General features: G+C 36.2%; 1 protein-coding gene across 2 annotated transcripts in view; it reads right to left on the bottom strand.

The window, feature by feature from the left end:
* Nucleotides 1-251: 251 nt before the first annotated feature.
* The window catches only part of SEC62 (SEC62 homolog, preprotein translocation factor), a 28,278-nt gene continuing 18,084 nt past the window's right edge, over nucleotides 252-10,445 (bottom strand). For both annotated transcript variants that reach the window (XM_039337669.1, XM_039337660.1), the window contains exons 6-8: nucleotides 7,307-7,367; nucleotides 5,056-5,175; nucleotides 252-2,241 (exon numbers count right to left, since the gene is read on the bottom strand). In XM_039337669.1, coding sequence (XP_039193603.1) covers nucleotides 1,751-2,241; nucleotides 5,056-5,175; nucleotides 7,307-7,367 — 672 coding nt within the window. In that variant the 3' untranslated portion in view covers nucleotides 252-1,750. The remainder of the gene's footprint in view (nucleotides 2,242-5,055; nucleotides 5,176-7,306; nucleotides 7,368-10,445) is intronic.

Below are 10,445 nucleotides of genomic sequence, written 5' to 3'. Positions count from 1 at the left end.
TGTCATTGGTGTGAATTTCTCCTGCCTATGTATAGTGACAGAAAATACATATTTTATATAAAGGTGTTTTTAAATAGCAGCAGGGCAGAGTTGGGGTGTTCAAATGGAAAATCTATAAATGACGCTAAGACAAGTAACCAGAATTCACAAGTATCACAAAAATGCTACCAAGTTGAGTAAGAATTATGAAAAATATTTCTTTTCCCAAATGTTGGATGAAAAAAAAGAGGTAATAAGCAAATCAGACCACATTTGTGAATGGTTTTTATCAATGCACACACAAAATGTATATATTTGCACAATCAGAAAAATTAACATCTTCAGTCTGAACACTGTTGATGGGGAAAAAAGCAGTTTAGGGGGAAAAAAGATCTGTTAAGTCAACCACTGAAAAGGCAAGCAAATAACTAAACATTATTGCCTGACAGTTTGATAGGAAAGTACTGAATCTGTATTCATAATTTCAGTTTCAGGCTGAAATTCAGTGATTCAGAGGAATGGTATAAAGCCTTAACTTTAAAAATGTTTATAGAACTAAACACACCATGGTCTCCCAAGTCAGTCAAATAAAATATGTGCAAGAGAGAGAAAGAGACTAATCAAGCTCCTTCAAGATTTCAAGAAATTATTTGGTCTTGGTTATCTTTTGTATGAGATCTTTTTTAAAAAAAAAAAAAAAAAACCCTTAAAACCCTATTCTTCTGGTGAACACTCTTTCATGGCAGTGTCAACTCATCAAATACAGTACTCTGTTGTTTCAAGACAGAAATAAAAGATTAACATTAAGGCATTACACCGAGCTGCACTGTCTGCTTTTGAGAAATTAGAATCCATTTAGTTAAACTTGAATACATGGAATGTTGGCACAGGAGCTGCAGTGGGCTGCCACTCTCACCGATTCTTGAAATTGTCCTAACATACATACATTCTGAAATGGCTTTTAATTATACAAATTGAAAACTGGATAAAACTTCCAAATAATAACTAACAGGTAAAATAGGGGTTTGTTTTATTTGTATGTTATGTACAGAATACATTTCTTGTACTATGATGGGGCAGGTCAAATCAACAGCTATAATCTCTAAATTATGCTGCTTTTTTTGTTTTTAACCTGCTGGAGATGATGTGTTCCAAACCAAATGGACAGAACAGACTGGATTTCCTAAGTTGGTTGCACACAATTAAAAAGAATCTTAAAATCTACAGCCAAGTCAACAGTAATAATTTGTTGATCTTAAGAAAAAAAAGTTATCTTCTTAAACGAAAACATTCTAACTAAAGTCTTACAGCTTTATGAAGATTAATAGTAGTTAAGAGTAGAATGAACTGAAAACAAATCTGTTGTTAAGTACCAATCTGAGGTTGAGAATAAATTGAGAGTTTGTCATTCAAAATTACTATGTTAAATTACTATTGCAGAAATGGTTACTTACTGAAAACATGCAATCTATCAAACTAATAAGAGAGCTACATTCCTCTATATGTTTGATGACTCCTCAAGACAAAATGTCTGCCGATCGACAAGTTGTTAAAACTTGTGAATCTTTTTATAAGCATACATTATTTAAAACTGGTAGCAAGTTATAGATTCCTTGAGTTTGCAAATCAAATTATGAACTATTTTATAAAGATGTTTGGCTAAGCTGTATACTTTCGCAAATGGGGAGAAAACGCTGTCAGAGCAGTGCACCAGCCAACATAGAAAATCCAATTGTTTCTGCACAAGATTCAGTCCCAAGTGATAGCTGAATTATGACTGTTCGTGTAAAGGTCTACTTTCTTGTTCCTCCTCTTCATCTTCATCATCCTCTTCTTCTTCTTCTTCTTCACAATCCCCTTCATCAGTCTGCTGGTCAAGCTCCTCTTTTGTGATCATTTCAAAATCATTCCCATTGCCGCTACTGTGCTGCGACCGGTCATCTTCCCGCCTGTCACTGTCCGTATCCGAATTCCGCTCTCCTCCAGAGCCTTCTGTTCCCAAGCGTCCCTGGGCATCAGCTTTGACATCCTCTTCTTCCTTTTTCTCACTATCAGATTTCTCTTCACTGTCAGATTTTGTCTGCTTTTGGGGTTCTAGTCGCTCCTCTTTCTTTGAGTCAGCCTTTGGTCCTTTGTATTCGTGTGTGTACAGGGGCCGGAAGGAGTCAATGAAGCCTACGTCAGCAGTCAGGTTGGGTAGAAACCAGAAGTGATGTCGTCCTCCAGTGATCAGCCAGATGAGAAGGAAGAGGATGCAACGGGCTGCAAGAAGGAAATGGCCAAATAAGTTGCTTTTAGAACACACTTATAACAGTACACAGTAAACACTTCAAATGAAAAACAGAAGCAAAATTGTTTTAATGTTGTTGTTTAATCTATTTTTCTGTTTCTTCCCTCTATAAACGTGGCAAAGTGGTCTACAAAATACACAACATTAAACTGATAGCTGCCCTTAAGTACTTGAATTATGTCATCTATAAAGTATCTCATCAGCCTCTCTCCCCTCCATTGTTTTCATTCTTAAATTTGGAATAAGGGTTTTTCAATAGCAATAGCACTTAGATTTATATACTGCTCCATAGTGCTTGACAGCACTCTCTCAGCGGTTTACAGAATGTCAGTATATTATCCCCAACAATTTAAGTCCTCATTTTACTGATCTCGGAAGGCTGGAAGTCTGGGTCAACCTTGAGCCAGGCAGGATCGATCTGGTTGTGGGCAGAGTTAGCCTGCAATACTACATTCTAACCACTGCACCGCTATGGCTCAGTTTTCCAATTTTCAAGTCCCTATTTCTTTGGGTTAAATAATACCAAACAGTGATAATATTCTTTCTGTACAGGGAAAATTTGGCTTCATAACCACAGAAAGGTTGATTCCAAGTGCCTGAAAATTTATATACTTTCAAGGAAGAGAATTTGTCCAAAACTTACCATGTATATTTTTACTATTCACCATTGTCCTATATATAAATGTTTCCCATATAGCCTAAATTTTATCATGAGTGAAAAGGGGTATTTCTATTTGATAAATAATTAAATATGTGCTAGACTGAGACATGATTGTTTAAAAAGCCAGAAAGATAGATAAAATGGAAATAAAGTGATAAAGTTACTTTCAAAAGACATTTTAAAACCAGGATTTTTACCCACCCTATAAAATAGGGGTCAAAATCCTATCGCTGCTTAATTCTGTAATGTACTGATTTGGTCTATGATCATATTAAATGTGAAATGAGAATGAATAAAAAAACACACACAAAAAGGAAAAATTATGTGCGTTATGGGGAAGTTGATCAAGTTGAATTGATCTCTCAATAGGAGAAGTAAGTTTTCTGTTTGAGGTTAGTCTGAACATCTGCTGATGTGAAGGGGAGAGGGGGGGACACTGTCTCTAAATCCCAGGCCTGATACAGAAGGCAGTCCAGGAAACATGTGCAACTGTTTCAATCTCTGGGTCTGAGCAGATGTCAAGATGTTCTTCACATGAGCTATTACTGAATTTCCCCTCCATCTCTCAAAGCGCAGGTAGTCCTTATGATCATTCATTTAGTGAAAACAGTGACTTGAGATTGGTCTTTGCACTTAACGGCCATCACAGTGTTTCCATGACATGATTGTGATCCAGGTGTTTGGCAACTAGATTGCATTACAACAGTTACAGCATCCCAGGCTCACTGCCATTTGCGATCTTCCACCGGCTTCTAGCAAGCAAAGTCAATGGGGATGCTGGCAGGGAAGGTTGCAAGTTGCATTCATATACTGCCTCACTTAACAACTGCAGCATTTAATGAACTTTTTGATCTCAATAGTGGTCTTAACACGAGCTTAAAGCTCACCTCTGGGGCAGAGAGGCTACTCTAGAGGATTTGGGTACAGAGTGCCAACAAAAGCAGTTCAGCATGAAGGTAAATATTTGGACCCATCATTTTCGTAAGTCTGAACTGAATCCTCTTTGCTTGATCTTGTTCCTGGCTTTTCCTAATTCCCAAATAAGCAGAATATGGCTTAAGAACCCATAGTAAGCCTAGGGACAGAGACATTTTTTTCTGTATAGTTAATGATGTAATTTTTGCAATAAATACTCGCAAAATCAAATTAGATATGGCAATCTTTAGAGGGAAGAAGTTACAGCCACAAACCATATTCTACATACTTTCAAAGGACAGTCTGAACATTTGTTAAAACGATTGTTAAAAGGCATAGAAAGGTACAGTTCGTTATAGTTTGTAAAGGGTTATAAATCGAAACGATTCATTTTGTCTGCAATTACTGATGCATAAGTAATTAGAATGAACCGTGATCTCAGAGAAGCACCACGTTTACTGACTTTTGACTATTTTGCTACATTTAAGGTCTACTTTTCTAAATCTGCATACTGCAATGACTTTTAAAAAAACAAGAAAACAAATAAAACTGTCTCCCCCTCTTGCTTTCCCTCCTTACTTTCATGTTTTTGAGTTTTTTTACATCTAGCTTTTCTTTAATCTCAAGTATAGATTCCATTTAAATTGATCCACAGAGAATTGTATTGAGCTCAAATAAATACAAGTATCAAAATGAAGCAGATAATTGCTACAGAGCTGTATCGCTATCCCCAACCTCATCCCCAGACCTGGCTGAAATAGAGAGATACTTCAGGTTTATGGATATAAATACTATAAATGGATTTGCAAGCCACAACCTAGCCTTTCAGCCATGCCAGACCAGGCCACTTTTTCTGTGATCTAAGTGCAGCTAATTGACAATAAGAGAGGAAAAGGGTTTTTTTTTTCCCCTAGGACAGCAGCAAAGCTAATAGAAGCATATCATGCACAGCTCCTAAAACAAGTCATGGCTGCAAAAGCAATCAAATAGGCAAGACTTCTCTCTCAGGACTGGTACACTTAGTTTATCCCATGAGACAGAAAAAGCAACTGGTATATCCGAATCACCTCACAGCTCAAGAGAATCTCATTTGCAGCCAGCTCAATGCTGACATACTGTGGCCATCTAAGAAATATGCACATCTGGGACTTTCAAGAGGCTGAAAAGATGCAAAGGTGGGCCATAGAAAGAGAAACAAACCAACACTTACCCACTGCCAGAAGAAGAATGCTTGCCACAAAACAGCCTGCACCTACGCTCAGATAGTAAACTCCCACACGCATCTCTGCAGGCCAAAGTGGGAACAGAGTTGCAGCTATAACAGCAGTCACTGTTAAAAGATAAATAGATATAGATATATGTGTATATATATATATATGCACGAGAATTACCGATCAATTTAAATTTGGTTTTGAATGTTTAGCTTTCAGTCTCATTGATTAAATCTATCAATGATGTTCAGGAACGTGCTATTGTGACTGTTTTTAACCCGGTCTATCCATTATGTTGATTTGCTCTTCTTTGCACAGGAAATGAAATTTTAGGACCGCACAATGGTTTTGAAATGGTCAATGATGTGTTCTTTTTCATTTCAATGGGATTGGACCAAGAAATCTTTGTGGAAGAGTGCTCTCTCACAACCAACAAGACTGCTCTAATGATCAGAAGCAAAAACACCTGCACCACTTTTGGTAATTTTTCCTGGACCTCAGTTTATTTATTCAATTATTATAACCAGTAGTTAAAGTTCTGTGAAAAAGAGATTGCCCTTTGTTCTGAACTTTTGCGTATGTTCACTTCTGTAGATGGGTCCTACTGATATATATATATATATATATATATATATATATATATATATATATATATATATATATATATATATATATATATATATATATAGTGTCTGATTGAAAAAATGTATCAGCTGTGCTTCATTTATTTCATATGTAAAACGTAACTGCTTCCTTAGATTCAGTAAATGGTTTTGCCATCTTTAGTTGCAATAATTGCAACCAAACACTTCCAGTAATCGGTGTTTGGCTTCTCAATTCTGTGAGAATTCTCAATTCTTTCTCCAATCCCTGTGGAGGAATCCTGGCCCACTCTTCAATAGTGAACGGCTTTAACTCGGTAACGTTGAGGGTTTGTTTGCATGCACTGTTCATTCTGTGATTGGCCCAATATTTCTAGTTATGGGCTTTTAGAATCTATGTGTGAGAACTTCACTGTGATGAGGGCAGCTTAAGTTTCAAACATTTAAATAGAGCAGGTCTGATCCTGATTGTTTAAAGAGGCTAAATTCTGATTATTTAAAGAGGTACTCACCAATAGGTCTTAATTATCCCTTTAATTAAATTGACTGATTATTTTGCCACAGACAGTTTGCATTTTGGGTAACTTTCTTCAGGAAATAAATGAAACAAGCACATTTTTTCCCCCTCCCAAGCTTATACTCATTATACCCCCAGGAAACTCTGAAAACATTCTGTGGCAAAGACAAAAATGATCTGGCTCCACACTTGCCTATGCATAAATTCATTCATATTAATAACATTAACATTCTTTAGAAGCATTGAAAACCATATTCTGTAAGTATATTGTGGGTGGCATTCATGCAATCATTTCGCCTTTCTAAGAATAGGGAATGTCTTTGAAAATTGCTAGGGAGACAAGGTTTCTATTGTCCATATCCATTTCAATATCAACCTTATAATTTTAGACTCTAGGAGTAAAACTTGAAATGGAACCATTCTCATCTGTGTCTTTAACATTAAGCAATTCTGAAAAGTGGATTGGCAAAAGTGCTATGGTAAATTTTTCTTAAAATAGCTGTGTTACATGCATATGTTAATTATTATTTGGGTAATTAAGCAGCCAAACTACTTAACAGAATTCCTCACATCTGAATAATTTGATAAAAAAAAACCCTTGCTGCCTAAGGATCAGGGGTGTCAAAATGGAGGCCCGCGGGCTGGATGCATTGCATGCAGGCCATGCCCACCCCGGCTCTGCAAAGGCAAAAAAAAAATCACGATACGTCACATGACGCGATTGAGTTTGACTCCGTGCTATAGATACTTCTAGTTTAGTTGTCATCACACTTGTATTCTCTTTTGCAAATGTCATACATTTGGAATGAAGTAACAATCACAAAACTGGGACATAAAATTTTAGCTCTACTATACTGAAATATTCCCTTTAACATATTCAAAACAATATTTCATATTCTAGTGTTTCATTGAGACTCTTAAAAAGTTTACTACCAACTTGTGTAGGGTTTTTTCCCCCTCTCCTTCTTTACTAGAGCTGGGATTCTGAAGCAGGTGGTACAACATAGTTTTGATGAAACAAGTAAACACTTTTTAAAAAATGGCCCTTGGGAAAGACACAGATGTGTTAAGAAACAGACAGCTTGTTTATAAGTTTGGATATTTCACTCATTAATGCTCCTTCTGACTCACCAAGTATGAGGCCCATTGCAAATGTTTTAAAATGAACTGGGTCATAGATCCATACATATACCTGAAAGGAGAATAGTTATGCAAATATTAAACCAGATCCAGAAAGGTAAAGAGAATAGCTTATGAGAAAGCTAACTAACTGTATGTCATTTTCTAGCATTAATTTTGATAATTTCTAGCATGGCACAGAAAGACACAAGAAAAATTATTCTGGACAAGTCCAAATTTCAATCTAGTCAAGTGCTCTGTTTTCCATAGGAAAATATCATTTCAGTGTCATCCAACATATATGAATTATTTGGATTATATAAATCTAACCAGCTGTAGGGAGCTGATGGAGATTCTGTTCCAACAGGATAAAATTCAAACTAATCAAATCTAAGTTATGCAAACAAGCAAACCTCCTCCTTCAGTTTCATATATAAGAGGATTTACACTGATCCTGATTTTTTCAGGAAAGAGACATTATTAATGATATCTTTGGTAGCTCAGTGAAAACATTAATTAAGAGTGAATTTATAGGAAATGATCATAAATTTAAAAAGCCAACCTTGTAATGCCATTATATACATTGATAATGTGCACTGTACTGCTTGGCCATGTGCAAAACATAATCAAGAAATTCCAGTTTATCTTGGAACACTTATTAAGGCAACGAAGGGGAAACAACCAATTAAGAAGGGGAAAGATAAAAATCTGTAAAAATTAGGAATGCCATATCAAAAAAGGAACTTTTCTCCTTTCACAATACTGAAAAAGTTAGCCAACTGAGTAGAAATAGAGTAAAGGCAAAGAAAAATAAATCAAATACGAAACAACCTATATTAGATTGGTATCAAACCTATTCATGAAGAATGTAAATTCATATTAACAATCATAGCAAATTCAGAGATTTTAAACACCTGAATACCAATTCTAAGAAGGCAAATCGAAAAGCTTCTTTCTCTGGCCAATTTCCTCAAATTTATTGAAAGCCAAGTTAAAACTAGACAGTGACAATTCCTCACATTTATCATAATATTACAAAAACTGCACTGAGCAAGAAACAGGGAAAAACACATGCAACAATGAGTATACCCTGGATGAAGAAAATCTGATAACCTGTCACTATTACAGATCCAGTATTCTGCAAAACATGTAAAAGGAATTCCATAGCTCTCCTCTGCAATTCTGGGATGGGTGCTATGTCTGCTTTCAGCATGCGCTGAAATACTGTTTTCTTAATGAATGCAATTCAAGCTGGAGAGAAAGTTCTTTAAGCAAAGAAAAATTTAGCAAAAGCTGAATTGTAACAACTTCCTAACTGTAAACTTTACTTTACAAATATAAAAGTATATTTAGGAGGATTACATGACAATCAGGAATATCAGTGTATAGTTCTAATACACTATTATCTACCAAAGACTATATTATCAATGACTACAGTACCAACTTCTGCCAGACAGAATATTACTGTAATGGATCCTTAATATACACCCATTTCCTGCAGTTTGTGTTACTCCTGGAAATATATGCAATTTTTTTACATAGCACAGATTTTATTTATTTCCCTTATACCACAGGTCGGCAACCTGCGGCTCCGGAGCCGCATGCGGCTCTTTGAGCCTTCCCCTGCGGCTCCTCTGCCTTTGCAGAGAGAGACAGAGACAGAGAGAGGAATTGCGCTTCCCTGCTTCTCTCTCTCTCTCTCTCTCTGTGTGTGTGTGTTTTTGTGTGTGTGTGTGTGTGTGTGTGTGTGTGTGTGTGTAAAAAAGAGAGTGCACTCACAGTGTTCTCTGAGGAGCTGAAAAGCTTACTGGGCGGAGCTCTTCCCTTTGCTGCGTCTCTGCAGGAAGCAGGAAGGGCAGGAGAGAGCTAGCTAGCCCAGCTAGGCTGACTCAGGAATTCTGGGAGTTGAAGTCCATGAGTCATAAAAGAGACCAGGTTGCCTACCCCTGATCTTGTTGGACAACAGCCTGAAGCTTGTCAGGTGAGCAGCAGATAGGAGAGGGGGGGAGAAAGAGAGAGAGAGAGAAAGAGAGAGAGGGAGAGAGAGAGAGAGAGAGGAAAGAGAGAGAGAGAAAGAAAGAGAGCGGGGGAAGAGGAGTGGCAGACCAAGGGCAGATAGAGAGGGAGAGAGAGAGAGAGAGACCCTTTTGACATCTAAAATGAAGATAACACTGTATATATCCTTTTTTTACCTGTGTGTGTGTGTGTGTGTGTGTGTGTGTGTATGTATATATATATATATATATACATACATACATATATATACATATACACACACACACATACATACACACATACAAACACACACACAAACACACACACACCTATAATAAAGGTAAAAAGGGATATATGCAGCGTTATCTTCATTTTAGATATCAAAATGGTTTTGCGGCTCCCAGTGTTTTGTTTTTGGTGGGAAACGGGTCCAAGTGGCTCTTTAAGTGTTTTGGGTTGCCTACCCCTGCCTTATACCATTGGAACTAAGAGAGACACTTGGCAATCACACAACTATGCAATAAAATATGCACATTATAAAAATAAAATAAACATAACACATAAAACAATCTATACCCATCACTTTATATGTATGATTAAGTACACATCCCGAGCATTGTGTGTTAAAAGATTAGGATATATATACGAAGGATGAAAAATCAGTCATAATTTAATTGTTTTAAATTTCATATTGTATTTTATTGTGTATTTTTATTGTTTTATTTCTTTGATAGTGTTATGTTTACATTTTCCCCTTTTTATGGTTGTAAGCCACCCAGAGGTACTCCCTGGTGAGATGGGCAGCAAATATATTTAACAAATAAACAACAAATAAGCAAGTTGAGAAGAATGCATGATTATTTTAGCTATGCACATGGTACAGGATTAGGATTATTAATAAATATTTACTAAAAAATAATTTGAAGAAGGGGTTTTTAAAAAATGAAATGCTTATAGGCATTCTGGGAAGCACATGAGAGGCTATTAGTGTATATATTCAGTTTTGTTGTTATCATGAAAATGTAAACATTTGGCTTTAAAACTTGTCTAATCCATATGCTAAACTTATGGTAGATGTAATATAATTTTAAGAATCTGACTACTGAATTATATCCATTGATCTGTATCTAAGATGTTTTTTTTTACCGACAGAAAA

The sequence above is a fragment of the Crotalus tigris genome, unplaced genomic scaffold, assembly GCF_016545835.1.
Source record: "Crotalus tigris isolate CLP2741 ecotype Arizona unplaced genomic scaffold, ASM1654583v1 scf7180000017549.6302385, whole genome shotgun sequence".
Lineage (NCBI taxonomy): Eukaryota > Metazoa > Chordata > Lepidosauria > Squamata > Viperidae > Crotalus > Crotalus tigris.
This window is presented reverse-complemented; position numbering and strand designations above follow the sequence as displayed.